Source organism: Squalius cephalus, assembly GCF_949319135.1.
Source record: "Squalius cephalus genome assembly, chromosome: 1".
NCBI classification, from domain to species: Eukaryota; Metazoa; Chordata; class Actinopteri; order Cypriniformes; family Leuciscidae; genus Squalius; species Squalius cephalus.
In genome coordinates, this window is record NC_137122.1 from 12,602,280 (window position 1) to 12,622,576 (window position 20,297).

The 20,297-nt window shown below is 37.8% G+C and overlaps 2 protein-coding genes across 2 annotated transcripts; both read left to right on the top strand.

The window, feature by feature from the left end:
- Nucleotides 1–15,616: 15,616 nt before the first annotated feature.
- On the top strand, nt 15,617–19,486 carry LOC307165947 (uncharacterized protein; the record flags this gene model as incomplete). Its single annotated transcript, XM_079884032.1, has 3 exons — nt 15,617–15,769; nt 18,619–19,122; nt 19,476–19,486. The coding sequence occupies exons 2-3, from the start codon at nt 18,624–18,626 to the stop codon at nt 19,484–19,486; spliced, it is 510 nt and encodes a 169-aa protein (XP_079740158.1). The 5' UTR covers nt 15,617–15,769; nt 18,619–18,623.
- Nucleotides 19,487–19,545: 59 nt separating this feature from the next.
- On the top strand, nt 19,546–20,295 carry LOC307163989 (uncharacterized protein; the record flags this gene model as incomplete). Its single annotated transcript, XM_079880333.1, has 1 exon — nt 19,546–20,295. A coding segment is annotated over exon 1 (666 nt), but the record flags the coding sequence as incomplete, so codon positions are not given.
- Nucleotides 20,296–20,297: the final 2 nt, after the last annotated feature.

Here is a 20,297-nt window from a genome sequence, read left to right on the forward strand (position 1 = left end):
GACTGAGGGGATTTGATGGTTACTATATATACATTTATTTCTAGTGTATGATTTAACTGTTTTTCTTACCATTATTCATATTTGGAAGAATTTAAATTAGTTATATTATTTTATTTATTTCTAGATACCTGTATTTTAATGTAGAAGCAGAATAATGTTAGGATTAGCAATACAAATAATGAATGGATTGTTATTTCTCACAGGGTTATTCACTTGAGCTTGTGTTTCTGGTGTCCCACTTTCACATGCATATGAATGGAAGTCAGTGGAAGGAAAAGTCTAGTGTGAACGGACATTAATAATTCAAAACGTTTTTAATAAAATAAATATCAATCTCAAAGTTGGTGTCAAAATATGGCAACAATGGGATTTGTCCCTGGATTCAGATTCAATAATGTTTTAGAAATAATAATTGGAAGATAAATTTACCTCATTCATGGAAAGTTTCAAGGACATTTAATCAATTTATAAAAATGCATTCTGCAAATGATCATAATATTTTAGTAGTACCATTTATTTGTTGTATAGAAGTGTCATTTAGTATAAAAACAAACTCAGTAACTGATATATTTTAGATTTTGGGCAGATCAGCTCCTCCCACACCAATTGCATCATCAACAAAGCTCCTCCCACATCAGTCACATGGTCAGTGAAGCTCCACCCACATCAATTATCCAATAAATGCTGTAAATTCCCATCAGCTACAAGTGAAGACGAGCATCAGAGCATCAGGAAGAGCTGAAATCTGCAAAGACTGAGTTTATTAAAGAGGACAGTGAGAACATGAGTGATCCAGAACCCTGCAGAATGAAACACACTGAAGATCCTGAAGAACAAAGAGGTTGGTGTTTATTCTTCATTCATTCATTCATGATGCTGAAGAACATTCATGTTAGAAACATTCAAGCACTTCATCACATTTAGATAAACAGTTACACTATGAAATGGTACAGACTGTTCTGGGTTTTCTTCAACAAATTGTCAGTAAAGGGAGGTTTGAGGAATGTTTATATTGATTGTCAACATCAGATCACTGTTTTATTTTACATTTATTTTATATGCAATTTGCAATTTTTCAACAATGTTACTCAAATTTTAGATGATTCTTCTTACAGTAACATTGATAACAGCGTTGATGAATCAGCACTGTGTGCTACTTCTAATCATTCTACTTTCTACTATTACTTTAGGTCTCACTTTCATGTCCTTTCACTTTATATTTCTCTCTTTGAATTATTTTGATGTACCAAAAATGTAATTCAATACATTTTTCTTTCATGTCAGACCTGATGGAAGAGAGCAAGGAGAGAGAAGAACTGAGTGAAGTGAAGGAAGAGAGAGAAGAACTGAGTGAAGTGAAGGAGGAGAGTGAAGAACTCAGTGAAGAGAGTGAGGAGAGTGAAGAACTGAGTGAAGTGGAGGAGGAACATCATGTCAAACCTGGAGAAAAACCTTTGAGTCGCTCAAAGACTAAAAAGACATTTTTAAAGAAAAGAAGAGCCAAGAAATCTTTCACCTGCACTCAGTGTGGAAAGAGTCTCACATGCAAAGATGGTCTTGAGCACCACATGAGAGTTCATACAGGAGAGAAGCCGTTCTCATGTGATCAGTGTGGAAAGAGTTTTTCATACAAACGAAATCTTGATGTTCACATCAGAGTTCACACTGGAGAGAAACCGTTTAAGTGTGATAAATGTGGGAAAGATTTCAGTCGATCTTCATCCCTTAAAGAACATATGAAGATCCACACCGGAGAGAAGCCGTTCTCGTGTGATCAATGCGGCAAAACATTTCTCTGGGCATCAAACCTGAAGACACACCTGACAGTTCATATGAAGGAGAAGCCGCATTCATGTTCTGTGTGTGGAAAGAGTTTTTCACGGCTGGACTCTTTACATAGACATGAGAAAATCCACACTGGTGTGAGAGAGTACATGTGCTTTGAGTGTGAGAAGACTTTTACTAGAGCTCAACATTTAAAACTGCACCAGAGAATTCACACTGGAGAAAAACCTTACAAGTGTTCACACTGTGGCAAGAGATTCAGACGCTCATCACAAATGAAAACACATGAGATGATCCACACTGGAGAGAAGCCGCACACGTGTGATCAGTGTGGAGAGAGTTTTGCTTTTAAAAGTGTCCTGATTCAACACATGAGAGTTCATACAGGAGAGAAGCCGTTTAAGTGTGATAAATGTGGGAAATATTTCAGTCAATCTTCACACCTTAAAGGACACATGATGATCCACACGGGAGTTAAGCCGTTCTCATGTGATCAATGCGGCAAAGCATTTATCTGTGCATCAGACCTGAAGACACACCTGACAGTTCATACGAAGGAGAAGCCGCATTCATGTTCTGAGTGTGGAAAGAGTTTTTCACTGCGACAATATTTACATAGACATGAGAAAACTCATACTGGTGTGAGAGAGTACATGTGCTTTGAGTGTGAGAAGACTTTTACTAGAGCTGGACATTTAAAACTGCACCAGAGAATTCACACTGGAGAAAAACCTTACAAGTGTTCACACTGTGACAAGAGATTCAGTGTGTTATCATCTCTGAAAAAACATGAGATGATCCACAGCAGAGAGAAGCCGCACACGTGTGATCAGTGTGGAAAGAGTTTCTCTTTTAAAACTCAACTGAAGCGACACATGAAGATCCATGCAGTGTAGAAACTACATAAACCCAGTCTGAGATCACAGTAAGTAGTTTATGTTCATGTGCTGAGCAACAAAGTCTCTTCTGTGTAAGTTAGACACACATCACTCTATAGCCAAATGCTTCCTCTCCACCTATAGCCGGTGTGTGGTGAGCACAGGACACTTTGTTGATTGATTGGTATCTATTAACTCGTGTTCAACCAACAGGAATCTGTAATTTAAAGCTTGGAAGAGCCAGGACATTTTTTTAAATATAACTCCGATAGTATTTGTCTAAAAGAAGAATGTCATACACACCTCGGATGAGTTGAGAGTGAGTAAATAATGGGCACTGACTTGGAAGCCAGGAGAAACATTGTGCCTTGAACAAACAAGTTCATGAAGTTTTAAGTTATAAGGCTTTTAAGTCCACAAATCACCAATATTCCCTGTGGATTTAATGTAGTAATGCTAACTGTAACCATGGTATTGTGGCAGAAATAGACAAATGTTTTTACATTATTCATTTCAGGGTTCGTACATCCTTTTGAGAGTAAAATGCAAGCACTAATCAAGAACTTTCAAGTCTTCACACTTTTTCCAGCACTTCAATTTAAAAAAAAATATATTATCCAGTTTTAATGTTATATTTAATGTGATAACCAAAACCATTATTTGTTAATCCTTCAAAGATTGTCCCCATTTGTAAAACTAAATGCTTCAAAATGTAGGAAAACTTATAATTGGCAAACCAACATATTTATTTAAAAGTTTAAAATCAGCACTATAACCAGTAGACCGAAGATTTAAGACTACAGTTTTAAAATATTTATGTGTTATACTGAAGAGTAAAGAGAATGGAATATGGTGGGATATATATATATATATATATATATATATATATATATATATATATATATATACACTACAGGGCCGTTGAATGCTTGAATCTGATTGGTTAACGAACGTTCTAAGGTGTGCATTATTTTCAGGGAAACGCACGGCTAAAGTAGTTCCAGGCAGGTCTTGACCGCATTACAGTTCCATATCACTTCGCGTAGTTAACGGTAATAACGGAAAATAGGATACAATTCATAACAAGAAAAAGCATTTAGCCCCATGCGCTTGATCTGCAATTTTCAATGTCTAGCTTCACAATCAATGGAAACATGCAGTTTAATTTTAATAAATAAAGTATATGGTCCTATCTATAATCAATAGAAAATTATATAGGCTAAATAAATGGATAGTCCTGCAGCACGGATTTTTATTGCAGATAATATTACAAATAAATAATTATTGATAGGCCTAATTGTTAAAGGCTTTTTTTTCTTCATTTATTTGGCTATAGTCTACTGTCATCTGTCAATAATAGAAAAAAAAAGAATGAACGAATTAATTAAAACAAATTGAATGAATAAATAAATAATAATATTGATGCACATGCTTTTATGTCTCATTATTGCAACATCTCTCTCTAATAACTGCATAAAGCCGAGCCGAGGACACACTTTAAGGCCGGTTATGAATGTAATTTGATGACTGATCATGCCCAAACACGTGTTCAGCGCGTTCAGTCTGTGTTCAAAGTCGGTGTTTAAAATCTGTTGCAGTAGATGAAAACAGTCAGAGAATGTGTCAGCTAGTCGTGTGTCCCCAGCATTAGTCTGCTATCAGTGGCTCAAACCTCCGTTACTAACTCTAAAATGGCGTTTTGGAATTAGCAACGGAGGCATGGGATTAGATGCGTAAGAAATTAGTCCTACATACAAGAGCGTTTTAATGACAAAAACTTTACGAACGTCTTGAAATACATAATCTGAACAATGTTTCGAGGTGTGGTAACTGTAGTATAAGCGGAATAATTGACGACAGCCGTTGAATTATTAGAAAAATAATGCACACCCGAGGTGGTAATGCGGTCACGACACGAAGCGGAGTTTTTCTAATAATTCAACGGCCTGTCGTCAATTATTCCTTACATATACATTGTCAGAAAAGTAAAGAAAACAACAAATACATCATCGCAATTACCAAGTCCATCTCATCTTGCATGTTATTAGAATTATTGATAATGTTTTAGAACTCATCTCTGTTTATATGAGACATTAGATACAGTTTCTGTTTTCATAGACGTTAAACTTGGTAGAGGCAAACGTTAGACTTAGTGGAGGCAGCCGAGCTCTTATCCTCTATGGCTGGGTATGCCTCTTTATTTATCAAGGACATAACACAAACTATTTGTACATTATATTACTATAAATGTTGTATTCCTCACTTATACAGGACTTGTTCGGACGAGGGGACAGCAGCAGTTGCTGAAACCAGCACCTGGCGGTCTTTCTGACAGTTTTTGGAGGTGTTTCCTGTCTCACTGCAGGGCCAGCCTCCATCTAAGAGGCAGCGCAGTGAATCCGGCCTTTCTGGAGACAGAGCGTTCTATGATAAGTGGCAGCTTTCACAATATGCTCAAAGGAAAGACTATCTTTCCTTGGGGCGGCAGTGGCTCAGTGGTTCATGTAGATTGTCTACAAACCGAAAGGTTGGTGGTTCAATCCCCGGTTCCACCTGACCAAGTGTCGAGGTGTCCTTGAGCAAGACACCTAACCCCAGCTGCTCCCGACGAGCTGGATCGCCTTGCATGGCTGACACCGCCGTCGGTGTATGAATGGGTGAGTGAATGGGTGAATGTGAGGCAATATTGTAAAGCGCTTTGGTGGCCATTGGGTCTGTGAAAGCGCTATATAAATGCAGTCCATTTACCATTTACCATATCTTCTCGGTAATTCTCCAAATCTATCAATACAGGCGGGAGATTTTACTTTGTTATAGAGGTTACCAGTGTGATTACTGAAATGTTATTTTCATGTACTCTTTAATGTCAGTATTTGATATCTGGATGCAGTAACAGTGCTTGCCTATTTAGGCCGGCTTCCAGAAATGAAATAAGGACTTGGTTTGGGTTTTAAAAAGGTCTTCAACGTGTTAAAACATATAGGGGTCATTGAAGCCAATAATTTAAGGGATAATTTCTCAGTTAAAGCCTTACTTTCCAGTTGAATTAAAGTGTCCTATCCTGAGAGAAAGAACTTGTTATCTTGATGTTTTGAGACGAGACTCCTGTTTATAGTTAGAGCCTGGACAAATCCTAACCTTGGAAAAGCTGTGTGTCGGTGTGTGTGTGTTAGTCTTCTTGCTTACAGGTTAAGGATCCACTGGCATTATTGGAGATTGACTGAGTTGTCCGGGACATGTTGGCGCCTAGCAACCCAAATCTGCAACCTGGAAGGTCACGATGTGCCAAACTTCAGGGTCTGAGTGTCAGCTGCATAAGCTATGGAGATATGCTTCAGTCTATCTGTATATGTGTGGAAAATTACTATGTTTATCTATTTCTTAGCCAATCAGAAGTAGCCAGCATGTGTGTACTCATGTCATTCGTGCCCTTGGAAATGGTATAACTGCTGTGGTCTTTGTAACTGTAAACGGGACGGCCTACGAACTCCTGTGTGAGTCTTGAAGCTGAACTTCTGCTGATGAAATTGCAAACTATCTTCAGTAAAACTTTTCTTCAATTTTTTTTATAATTCTGACTCCGGGTCTTCTTTCAAACATCTGGTCCTTACGGTGGCCGAGAGGTGCAAAACAAGTCACAATTACAAAAACAAAATAACAAATCCAAAAACACAATGACAATTCAGAAAACACAACGACAATTCAGAAAACAAAATAACAATTCAGAAAACACAACGACAATTCAGAAAACACAACTACAATTCAGAAAACACAACGACAATTCATACAAAACGGAAAAGGTAGGTATATTTTGAGAATGACATACTTATCGCTGAATGGACGAGACACCTGTCAATCAAAAAATCTGTGATCAACATTGTTTTGCTAAATGCTAAAATGGAACACATTAAACGCTACTTTGAAGAAGGACATTCATATGCCGTGATTGTGGACATGCTGGCGACATACCACAACATTAAAATTAGCTTGCGCTCTTTAAAGGTCCCGTTTTATGCCCCTTTTCACAAGATGTAAAATAAGTTTCTGATGTCCCCAGACTGTGTATGTGAAGTTTGAGCTCAAAATACCCAACAGATCTTTTTTTACAGCATGTTTAAATTGTCATTTTTGGGGGCTCAGAAAAACGACCTGTTTCAGTGTGTGCCCTTTAAATGCAAATGAGCTGCTGCTGGACGACCCAGGGGGCGGAGCTTCATGAGCTCGCGCTCAGTCTGTCAGGAAAAATTCATCTCACGGAATGATGATAATATCAGAAACTCTCAGTAATGGTGTTCATTTCGAGTCGGACAATAATGCCTACAGAGTCAGAGTGCTGTATAGAGATGAAACAGGTATAGTTTAGTAGTTTAATTACGGTTATTATAACGTATTTGTCATCTGCTTGTAGGCTATGTATCCATTATTTATTAATAGCCTACAAGTCTGCTGTCTGAATGATGATCAAACATATACTGATGAGTATAATAAAGTTTATTGTACATCACACAAAAGATGAAGCGTCAGTTTTACTTCAGAAAATCACTGTAAGAGCTGAGTAAACACAGTAGGCTAAGTTATAAGAAGTGCGCAAGTAGCCAGTAGAGTTGAGGGAGCATTCCTGTGGGCGGAGGTTAGTCAAGAAACGGTTCTAGTGACATCATTAAAGAAGGAAGTAGAGGGATGTAGTCCAATCGAGCCGTTTTTTTGTAGTCAACTTCTGTTAAATAAAATGTGACCCGATCTGGCGAAATGAGTCGGAAGTCGCAACGTTCCATTTTAAGATATGGGCCGATTATGTGGAAAAACAATGAAATAATAGATTTTTGAAAAAAATTTTTTTTTTGCTAAAATCCAAAGAACAGACATTCAAAAATAATCTCCTAAAGTTTCGTAGTCCAGATAATTGAGTAAAGGTATTTAAATGACTATTAAAGTTTACAAAGTTTTACTAAATTCGCTGAAAATGAATATTGCTTGTCTCAACTCCTCTCGTCACCTCTGAGCATTTCCCGGGAATCCCCTCAAACGTCTCTGCTCTCCAAATATGGTGTTTCACGTTGTATAGAACCAATCAAAGAGCTTAGAAATGTACACAAACGCTGATCATTTGTCAAAGGGAAGCCCCGTTTCGACTGACCGGCACGCGATTGGTCCAGCCATCCTCCTGTCAGACTCGTAGCGCTATGTGTAAACAAGCTAGCAGATCTCCTCAGAAAGATTAAATATTATTAATTTGAGAAATGTCGCTGTCAAAAGAGAGCAAAGTCGCCAAAAAGTCGCCAAAAGTGTTGAAATCACTAGAGGCTTCTAACCTAAGCTCTGCTGCTGGTCATCAAGAGTGGCTAAGGCTAGTCAGTGATTTTTTTGGATCTGGAGACGTGTCATCCTCTGATGACAGCGACAGCAGTGACAGCCCTGTGGTATTTATTGTGTATGGATGTGAGTGAGTGCAATTATTCTGTGAGTGTATTTATCTGCAAGGAGAATCCATTACAATGTGTTTGATTTATTTTAACCCAATATTTAACTGTTGGTATCTCTGTTATGAACGTGTTAAACTATTGTCAACTAGCCTACACAAAGGTTCTCTTATTTCCTTGTCTCTCTCTCTCTCTCTCTCTCTCTCTCTCTCTCTCTCTCTCTCTCTCTCTCTCTTTCTCTCACACACACACACACACACACACACACACACACACACACACACACACACACACACACACACCCTCTCTCAAGGAAAACTGTAGCACCTCTGTTCAATCTTTCTGATTTTAGTAAATGTTTGTAAAAGTGCCTTTTAAATTATTTATTAAAATAAAAACTTTAAAATAATTTGAGCTTCAGCCTGGTTTAATAGCATATATTAATGTCTTTGGTCAAATTAAGCTGTACAATAAATAGTTTACCCCTTTAAATGCAATGGATTTTGAAAGATATCAACAAAAAACGGGCAAAAAACTTTAAAAGCGATTTTCTCAGGTTTTCAATTGTAAAAAGAGGACAGACGACCATAATTCAAATGTGTATATCTTTACAACCATTCAAGGTATGACTTTGACTTGGATATCATTTGAAAGCTTATGGTCTCCTCTTTCCATTAATACCAAAATCTCAATTTTGAAATTTGGGTCACTGTGACTCATTTTGCTGGATCAGGTCACAAATATCTCGCTTGGCATTGAACTTTGAGCTTTATAATTTTACAGATATTATTTATGCTCTAACAGCAACATTACACACTAACTAAAGTTTGAAACATGGGATCACGCAGAACGGGACCTAAAAAAAAACACACCTGAAGAATAATATGTTCAGAAGAAAGAACTATTCGCCCATAAATGACGCAAGGAATGCTTATAAGAGCAGAGCTGTGTGGACCAGGACAGTTGTTCGGCTACCAGACAATGTGTTTAGTACTTCTGCAGAAACACAACTTGCGTGTTAAAGCCATAGTATGGATTTTTTCTCCATTAGGGGTCGCTAACCTCTTTACAATAACAAAGGCGTAGTTTGATGATGCAACACATGCTAAGAATTATGGATGTTGTCATCAACGTCAAGCCGACCGATCTAATAATGTTTATGGTTGACTGAATACATCGATGCTTTTATCATGACTGTGATATGAAGCAGGTCGGGATTGCTAAGAGACAGCTATCAGCTCCACACGCGACGCGAGTCCCGCGGATATAAAAGGAATATGGACATTTCATTCTACCGAACTACACGCGAGTGCAGAATTACAACTCGCAGGTCAGTTTATTAGACAAATTAAACTTGTGAGGTAATGCAGCGCTGTTTCACTTGGTCTAACATTACACTAGCGCACTAAACTGAATGTGTTGAAATGAATGTGTTAGTTTGTCTGTATGAGACTAGCAGTAAGCTAGATCAACATTAAAAATAACATACAGATCATATTCTAACATTTTATCATTGTTGAACTATATAACATTGATTAGTTTTATGTAAATGTGCTCACCTGTTTAATAAAGTACATGTAGGAGCAGTCGAAGTCTCGGACGTGGAGCTCTCGTTTATATACGGTCTATGGGAGCTCTAGGCATCTCGAAAACACCGCGCTGATATTGATTCTCGTTTTAGTTCTCCTTTTTTATCCAAAGTCTGCTTGCCATGGTCCATAATGTTTGAACGAAACAACAACAGCGTGCAAATAGACATTGCGAACTCCACAGTTGTCTGCGTCTGTCGCTTTGGTTAATCAGAGGGCTCTGCTCATAGCTCTGGTTGCCATGGCAGTACGAGCGGAAATCATAGGCGGACACCAGGGACAACGCGGATATGACGCCATTGACTGCGACAAAACGGAAATAAAGAAACGTGCCGTGTCTAAAAATTAAATTACAAATTTCCCCTGGTTTGAAAGTTGTTGGAAACAGTCGGGATAATATAAGTACACAACTAAAAATATATATATATAACATAGATATAGTGATTTTTGCTAATTTTAAAGCAAAAAAGTTACATATTGTGCCTTTAAACGTGATGATATTATGCGGCTGCTGCAAGAACTCAACCCACAAGGGACAGAACAGAGGACACATCGTAGATTTGTCAGGTGAACCTATCACTCAATGGGACCGAACTATCTTTGGCATGTTGATGGGTACGATAAACTAAAGCCATTTGGTTTCGGCATATCCGGATGCTTTGATGGGTTTTCTAGACGTGTCCTCTGGCTTACTTGTGGCATACTAACAATGACCCTGCTGTTATTGCCAGAGCCGATCCTGACCTTCCTGGGGCCCTAAGCAAAAAAAATTAATAAATTAAGGGGCCCTCCTACCTGACCCACACTAAATAAACAATAAGTAAAAAATTTCTTTTTTTTATTTCACACGCATATTTTTTAAGTTAATTTCACATATGGAATTAAGTATACGCTACTTAACTAAGTTAGGTGAAATTATTTTAACTTGGCTAGTAAAAGGTTGGGTAGTATCCATTTAGTTGAAATTTCCTTTACATTACATTTCACTCAAACAATATAATATTAAATTATGCCACACATTTATGGTATGTGCTTTACTTGGGAAATCCATGTACTTTATACTATATAGATATTTTGCGAGACACCATATCTACATGTCAGAAGTTAAGCATAATGAGACCTCAATACTTGTAGACAATACACAATGCCAATAACATTTGATAGAAAATGAACTCCAAATGTCACAAAATGGCAAGTTACTAATCCTGACAACAAAAGCAATGATAAAACTGTAAATACAGCTGGAAAACAGTGAAGAATTAACCTTGTTAATTAATCAAGGTCCAGTGCATGATTGGAACCCCAATATCAGAATTTGTATTTTATTACATAGATATTTACGCTTTTGTTTACTTGCGGAGTAATAATATTATAAAGGTAATAAATGTAATATAATAAAGGTAATTCCTGATATCAGAAATAGACAGTGTTACTAGTAAAATATTAAGTATTCACACTTCAAATAGAACAAATGCATCCTGTGCTGTGAATGAATAAAACTAGCTAAAATTGCCACAGCATGTCACTGTGTTTTGAATGATAACAGCAATAATTAATACTTGAAGGTTATTATTTACTGAGGGATGTGCATCCATATTGACCAGTATGTCCAGTCAATCAACATCTTAATTGCAATATAGACTATAAAGCCAATACATTGTTTTCCATCTGGCATTATTGCAGAGTTGTAACTTAACCTTGACTTGGAGAGTAGATGATCATTGTCTTGTTTTAAAAGTATTTGTGCCTATGCCTATAATGAGGATTGTCATCCCGCTATTGTAGGATGTTTATTTTGGAAAGTGCGCGTTTCATTTCGTGCACGCGCATATAAACGCATGTTAACGCGCGACGCGGTTATCTTTTCCCAGCTGCAGTTTATAAACAAGCAAACTCAGTCTACCTGATTGCTGTTCCCACAATTCACTCGCATAGTGTTTTTTCCTCTTTCTTCGTGACCAGAAGGATAGTTCCGCTTCATTTTCTCATTTCTCAACGAAGTTGTAAACTTTGATTGACGCGCTTTGACACGAGGGGGAGGCGGGGCCTTGAGTAATTTATTTGCGGGGCCCTACGCAGCTTGCGTAGTGTGCGTAGGCTATAGGGCGGATCGGCTCTGGTTATTGCACATAACTATACGTCCTGTGTACAACGCCTTGGCGTTGCACCCATGAGACTACGAACGGACTGTGGAACAGAAAATGGGACAATGGCAGCAATACAGTGCAATCTCCGTCATCACCACAGAGACTACTATGCTGGCTCAAGAAGTCACATGTATGGTACATCAATGAGCAATCAACGCATTGAATCTTGGTGGTCCAGCTTTAGGAAAGCAAGGTTTGTGTTCGTTTCAAATTCTTGAGCATTGACAAAATGTCAGTAAAGTGGTGCCTCAGTTACACTATTGCAACTAGTACATTGTAACATTTAAATAAAAAATAAATCTATCACAATTACACGCAAAATTATTTAAGAAAAATATTGATGTCATTGATGTATCTGGACTTTTGTGTTCTAGGGCTCAGTTCTGGATAGAACTCTTTGAGGACCTCAGAAATGAAGGAAACTTCAATGGCAGCAACGGACACCAGTTCCTTCTTCAGTTCTGCTTCCAAAATGTTCTGCAGGCGGACTTGGATGAATGTGTTGAACTTTGGAAAAAGCACAGGATTAGGCCCTCTAGACTTGCAATGTGCCCTGGAGGGGTACCAAATGAACTGTATCATCTACCACACAGGTCAGCAAATCAAAAATCTACACAAATTGCATTTTATAACAGTGATTTAATAAGTTTGTTTAAAATACACAACTACAAAAATCACATTGTATAAACGTGTATGCTAAATACATTTACACAGAAATTTAAAGGGGTCATATAATGCCATTTTTGTACAAGCTAATGTGTTTCTTTAGGGTCTAAATTAAAAATTTGTAATATACTTTAATTAAAAATTCTCATTAGTATTGTAAGAAAACACTCATTTTACCTGGTCAAAAACAGCTCTGTTTTCAGCACGCCGTTTCAGTGCATGTGTCTTTAAATGATAATGAGCTTTGCTCACCCCGCCCCTCTGTTCTGTGAGGCGTTCTGAAACAACGCACGTGGACCATTGCCTTGACAACAGTTGAGGTTATATTTTGGAACAATAATGGCAACGGGAGTTTCTGGGGATACGTCTTTGCAACCATACCAATTTGAACCTGATTCGGACTCTGAACAAGATGACGGCCCCGAAGAAGTTCGACCATTACGGCTCGGACAGGACGTTTCTGAATGGTTGGTTAACGTAATGTCATTTTGATCTATTTTTGTATGTACTGGCACGGTAGAATAGTGAGATACAAACGCTAACTTATGTGTTTAGCTTTACTTATGTATAGGTTAGTTCGTTGACAGATTGATGCTGAAAAACTATTTTAGGCTTCTCAATGATGCGTATTGCGTAACGTTATCTCTGTGTTGACTGTTTCTAGCAGTAGTTGAAAGATACCTAATAATTTGTTGTACACAGTTTTTATAACACATTAACCATAACGCGTTGTTCATTATTATACAGTATAGGATTATGAGTTGTTTTGAGAACGTCGTTACATAGAAAATATGCCGTAATGTACCCTACGATGCAGTAATGAGTGTAAACATTAGCCACATTCATCATAAAGTGCAAGCGATTTGCAAAGATTAATATACAGGTTAATAAAACGTTATACTTACTTCTTCTGGAATTGCAGCAGGCACACGAATAGTTGGTACAGATTCGTTTTTCAGTAGCAGCCTCTTAGCAAACCCAGCTTTATACTGACACTTGTTTAAAAAGCAGTCTGGTGAGAAATGATTAGCGCAAACATAATGGCATTTAGTTTGATTGTTGGGAATATTTCCTTCAAAAACAAAACTCAGCCACTGCGTCTTCAGCGGGTCGGATTTCGGAACAGTAAAATGAGTTGTGTTCCTTATTAGATCTAAGAACTGAACACCACAATCGCTTAGACGCCATTCTGCTCCAGCATATCAACAATGGCGGACTACTATGATGACGGCTGTCACAGCTCGCTGAGGGCGGGTCTTGTGTTGAAACACGGCTGTCAATCACAATCGCGGGAGGGGCGTTGGATATTATGACGTCACAATATCGAACGGCTTGATTTCAGAGAGGGTCAAACATATGAGGAGATTAAAACAAAACCACTGGATGGATTTTTATCATGATAGGATGGTTGTGTACAGGCACTGCCAACAGACATTTCAGTGCAATCAACTTGTAAAAGTGCATGTACCATTATATGACCCCTTTAACTTTCAGGTATGGATCAAGGGACTGTGGCTTTGCAGTTGACGAAGGCGAGTTAAGTGCTTTTCCTGAGTCAAGGCTGACAACAGAATTATGTGGTGATAAAAACATCCAGGAATATCTAGAACTTGTAATGGAGCACAATCAGTTGCAGTGGCCACAGAATTGGGAGGAAGCATTACAACTCATTACAACTCTACTTTACAATGAAGGAAACAGCAGGTCTATGAACATGAGTGTTTTAAAGGGATACTCCACTGTTTTTTCATATTAAACTATGTTATTCCCTTAACTTAGACGAGTTGATACATACCTCTCTCGTCTCAGTGCGTGCACTCAATCGCTCTGGCGTGTGACGACACTTTGATAGCACTTAGCTTAGCCCAGCTCATTCATTAGGGACCAAACAGAGATGAAGTTAGAAGCGACCAAACACCTCCATGTTTTCCTTATTTAAATACAGTTACACGAGTAGTTACACGACCAAGTATGGTGACAAAATAAAATGTGGCGCTTTTCTAAGTGGGTAAAAAGGATAACTATAATGTATGGCGGAATAGCACTGGGAGCACTTCGACTCGGCACAGTAAAAAGTCTAATATCGTATTACATATTACGTCATCATGTTGGAAAGGCCTTTTTTTTTTTTTAAATGGCCGATCGTTTCGCCAGATAAGACCCCATTCCTCAGCTGGGATTGTGCAGAGCCCTTTGAAACGGCATTGATTTGAACTTCAACATTCTAGTTGTCGTTGAAGCCAATTGTGTGGAGAAAAATCCTGAAATGTTTTCCTCAAAAAACTTCATTTCTTTTCCATTGAAGAAAGAAAGACATGAACATCTTGGATGGCATTGGGGTGAGTGAATTATCAGGAAATGTTAATTTTGAAGTGAACTAATCCTTTAACCTGTATTAACCTGAATTGAATGTTTTATATTTTGTAATTAATAAATACGTTAATTTGAAATCCCTTTGACTACTGTACATTTTTGACAATAAAGACATTAAGTGGTAACTGCATCCATTTCAGATGTAGAGAATAGTTGTTTTTCCCAAAGATAGTTATAGTAGCTAAAAAGTTATAGTGGAACAGATTTATTGTTGTAGATTAATAGTGCGGGCCCTGTGTAGGCTAAGTGAGGGCTTCCTGGAGGCTAAGTGAGGGCTGCCCGTGCAGGGCCTGCGCTAAGGGGCCAACGTTTTGCCAATGAGCAAATTCTCATGGGCACTGCGCTGGCAGCCCGCTGGGGGCCCTTAGGCTAGCCGTAAGTCGGCCTGTAAAGGGCCAGTGCAGGCTTGTTTGCAGGGATATTACATCTGTGGTGTTATATTACTGGTGTTACTTCAAAACATATCTGAAATGTCTTTGCATTTAAATCTTATAATTGAAAGTTTTTAGACTGTAAAGTGGTTTTAATTGTTGTGTGTTGAGCAATTAAACATTTCTTTTAAAAATGAAATTTAAATGATCAATGAAACTGAGTCCTTAAAGTAATTTATTTATTTATTTATTATTACCTAAAGTTGCATATCCCTGATCATTTTGGAACGAACCAAAATGTTACTTCAAAGATGTTTAACACCATAGACATTGTAAAGAAGGACTTGCTATTTATGTTCGGGGATCAGCCAATCAGCGCTTTCGTTTTGGGGTCACCGAGAGGACACTTGTTTGCGCTGACTGATAGGTTTTGTTTTGAGTTAGTAGTGAGAGTGACCACGGGCAGCACATCGTAGATATTTCTGAAGTGCATAGTTGTCGTCTGTGTCGTTATCTGTGCATGTGTGCGTTCAGAGACATGTGAGTACCCTGGTGTAAGTGTTTACAAAGTTCGCTAGCATTATGCTAATGCCTAGTATTACTAGTGTTACACTATTATTGTGTTTGTGTGTACTCACCTGACATTGTATAGTTATTATCAGAGTGTTTACAATGGTTGTGTAATAGAGAACTGTTCTTTAATTTAATAAGGAGCTAATGTGTGTTATCTGGTATATTATTTGGTTATTTGATATAAGCAGCTAAAGTTACTTATTGTAGCACCACACATACTGTACACTCAGGAAGACAGATAATCATCTGCTGGCTGTCAATAAATCCATTAAAGAGCATTAGAGCATTCGATTACATTCTTACCAATGCACCAGTGGTCACCTATTCTCAACTAGCTACAGTTACAGTCCTAGCTATCAAGTCACCATTACAGACATAAGTGGTTGTTTCACCAGTGTTTGATTAAAATTATTTAAAATAATCAAAATGTTATAGATATAGAATATTAAACTAATTTTAAATGTATAGCAATGCATTTTATTAAAGGAAAAGATACGCTAAATGTTTTACATTGAGCCTATAATGAGCCACGTGAGACATTAAATCAATACTAATAAATATGAATAGTGTTTTACTCTTGGAACAATAGTGCTTTGTGGTGATCTTTATCTGATCATTTTCAGTTTCTGCACATATAAAATGTTATTTTAATGACTACTTTGAGAAAACCACTTTTATGATCCCAGACTAAGGTTACAATTTAAATTTCTGGATTGTTTTGAAATAAAGTTTTGAAAGAGTAATGCAAAGTGATGTGTTTATTTCAAAGTGAATACATTTTTTCAGATTACATGACTTGTCAGTGTATTTTACAGTTCTTTAAAGTAGGAAATGCAGAATTGGTGTTCATATTTTACTCTCTTAGTGTTCATGTTGTAATTCTGTGTCGGTGTTGCGAGAGTCTTGAAAGTGTCGAACTCAAACTTTGAGGGCTGTTCCCATATTTAGGCCTACACTTTTAAAGTGTTGAAATTAAGTATATTGGTGTTGATTTCCGGGTTTCAAATTTACTGTGTAGTGATTAGCCTAATGTAGTTGTTATACGATCAAACTAGCCTATATTAATTTGGACATTATGCTGCTGTAATCTGTAGTGGTTGAGGAAGATGAGTGTCATTGTTTTGTGTTATTGATGTTTTATCCATGTCATAGTTTGAGAAATAAGAGTATTGTCTTTCAATAGTGTTTTTACAGGCCTTTGTCATGTATCCTGACTCAAATAATGTGTTTCTAACAGTTAAACACTCAGAATAAAGTGAGATGATCTGCTGATGATCCTGAATGGCTTGTTGAATGAGTGCTGATAGTCTGAGGCTCATCAATATTAACAGATCTGCTGAAAACACTCTTTATTTCATGACAATAGTTCCTGTTTTCACCTCATCTATTATGCTGATGTCTTCAGATCTCCTGTGAATTGACACTTAAAGCTCATTTCATTGGTGTCAGCAGACTGAGGGGATTTGTTGGTTACTATACATTTATTTCTGTGTTTATGATTTAACTGTTTTTCTTACCATTATTCATATTTGGAAGAATTTAAATTAGTTATATTCTTTTATTTATTTCTAGATACCTGTATTTTAATTAAGAAACAGAATAATGTTAGGATTAACAAATAATGAATGAATTGTTATTTCTCACAGGGTTATTCACTTGAGCTTGTGTTTCTGGTGTCTCACTTTCACATGTGTATGTATGAATGGAAGTCAGTGTAAGGAAAGTCTACTGTGAACGGCCATTAATAATTCAGAATTTTTTTAATCAAATAAATATCAATCTCAAAGTTGGTGTCAAAATATGGCAACAATGGGATTTGTCCCTGGATTCAGATTCAGTAATGTTTTAAAAATAATAATTGGAAGATAAATTTACCTCATTCAAGGAAAGTTTCAAGGACATAGGATAATCAATTTACAAAAATGCATTCTGCAAATGATCATAATATTTTAGAAGTGCCATTTATTTGTTGCATAGAAGTGTTTATTTAGTATAAAAACAAACTCAATAACTGATATATTTTAGATTTTGGGCAGATCAGTGAAGCTCCTCCCACACCAATTGTATCATCAACAAAGCTCCTCCCACATCAGTCACATGGTTAGTGAAGCTCCACCCACATCAATTATCCAATAAATGCTGTAAATTCCCATCAGCTACAAGTGAAGACGAGCATCAGATCATCAGGAAGAGCTGAAATCTGCAAAGACTGAGTTTATTAAAGAGGACAGTGAGAACATGAGTGATCCAGAACCCTGCAGAATGAAACACACTGAAGATCCTGAAGAACAAAGAGGTTGGTGTTTATTCTTCATTCATTCATGATGCTGAAGAACATTCATGTTAGAAACATTCAAGCACTTCATCACTTTTAGATAAACAGTTCAACTATGAAATGGTACACAATGTTCTGGGTTTTCTTCAACAAATTGTCAGTAAAGGGAGGTTTGAGAATTTTTTTGATTGATTGTCAACATCAAATCAAGCTAATACTGTTTGAACTGTTTTATTTTACATTTATTTTATATCTGTTTCCCAATTCTGCAACAAAATTTTGGAAGATTCTTCTTACAGTAACGTTGATAACAGCACTGATGAATCAGAGTGTGTCAGATAAATTGACCTTCATGAAAAGTTTCAAGGACAAATAATCAATTCATAAAAAGGCTTCAAATTATCATAATATTTTATAGCAATTGTCAACTTTCTACAATTTCATATGGGCTCATTTTCATGTTCTTTCACTTTATATTTCTTTCTTTGAATTATTTTGATGTACTGAAAATTTAATTTAATAAAGTTTTCTTTCATGTCAGACCTGATGGAAGTGAAGGAGGAGAGAGAGGATCTGAGTGAAGTGGAGGAGGAGAGTGAAGAACTGAGTGAAGTGAAGGAGGAGAGTGAAGAACTGAGTGAAGTGAAGGAGGAGAGTGAAGAACTGAGTGAAGTGAAGGAGGAGAGTGAAGAACTGAGTGAAGTGAAGGAGGAGAGAGAAGAACTGAGTGAAGTGAAGGAGGAGAGAGAAGAACCGAGTGAAGTTAAGGAGGAGAGAGAAGAACTGAGTGAAGTGAAGGAGGAGAGTGAGGAACTGAGTGAAGTGAAGGAGGAGAGTGAAGAACTGACTGAAGTGAAGGAGGAGAGTGAAGAACTGAGTGAAGTGGAGGAGGAGAGTGAAGAACTGAGTGAAGTGAAGGAGGAGAGAGAAGAACTGAGTGAAGTGAAGGAGGAGAGTGAAGAACTGAGTGAAGTGAAGGAGGAGAGTGAAGAACTGAGTGAAGTGAAGGAGGAGAGAGAAGAACTGAGTGAAGTGAAGGAGGAGAGTGAGGAACTGAGTGAAGTGAAGGAGGAGAGAGAAGAACTGAGTGAAGTGAAGGAGGAGAGAGAAGAACTGAGTGAAGTGAAGGAGGAGAGTGAAGAACTGAGTGAAGTGAAGGAGGAGAGTGAAGAACTGAGTGAAGTGAAGGAGGAGAGTGAGGAACTGAGTGAAGTGAAGGAGGAGAGAGAAGAACTGAGTGAAGTGAAGGAGGAGAGAGAAGAACTGAGTGAAGTGAAGGAGGAGAGTGAGGAACTGAGTGAAGTGAAGGAGGAGAGAGAAGAACTGAGTGAAGTGAAGGAGGAGAGAGAAGAACTGAGTGAAGTGAAGGAGGAGAGTGAAGAACTGAGTGAAGTGAAGGAGGAGAGTGAAGAACTGAGTGAAGGGAAGGAGGAGAGTGAAGAACTGAGTGAAGGGAAGGTGAACATTTTTAAAGAAAAGAAGAGCCAAGAAATCTTTCACCTGCACTCAGTGTGGAAAGAGTCTCACACGCAAAGATGGTCTTGAGATTCACATGAGAGTTCACACTGGAGAGAAGCCGTTCTCATGTGATCAATGTGGGAATAGTTTCAGTCAATTAGCAAACCTTAAGAGTCATATGAGGATCCACACTGGAGAGAAGCCGTTCTCATGTGATCAATGCAACAAAACATTTCTCTGGGCATCAGACCTGAAGACACACCTGACAGTTCATACGAAGGAGAAGCCACATTCATGTTCTGTGTGTGGAAAGAGTTTTTCACGGCTGCAAACTTTACAGACACATCAGAAAATCCACACTGGAGAGAAGCCGCACACGTGTGATCAGTGTGGAGAGCGTTTTGCTTTTGAAAGTCACCTGAAGATACACATGAGGATCCACACTGGAGAGAAGCCGTTTAAGTGTGATAAATGTGGGAAAGATTTCAGTCGATCTTCACACCTTAAAGGACACGTGAGGATCCACACCGGAGAGAAGCCGTTCTCATGTGATCAGTGCGGCAAAACATTTATCTGTGCATCACACCTGAAGTCACACCTGACAGTTCATATGAAGGAGAAGCCGCATTCATGTTCTGTGTGTGGAAAGAGTTTTTCACGGCTGCAAACTTTACATAAACATGAGAAAATACACACTGGTGTGAGAGAGTACATGTGCTTTGAGTGTGAGAAGACTTTTATTACAGCGAACAGTTTAAACCG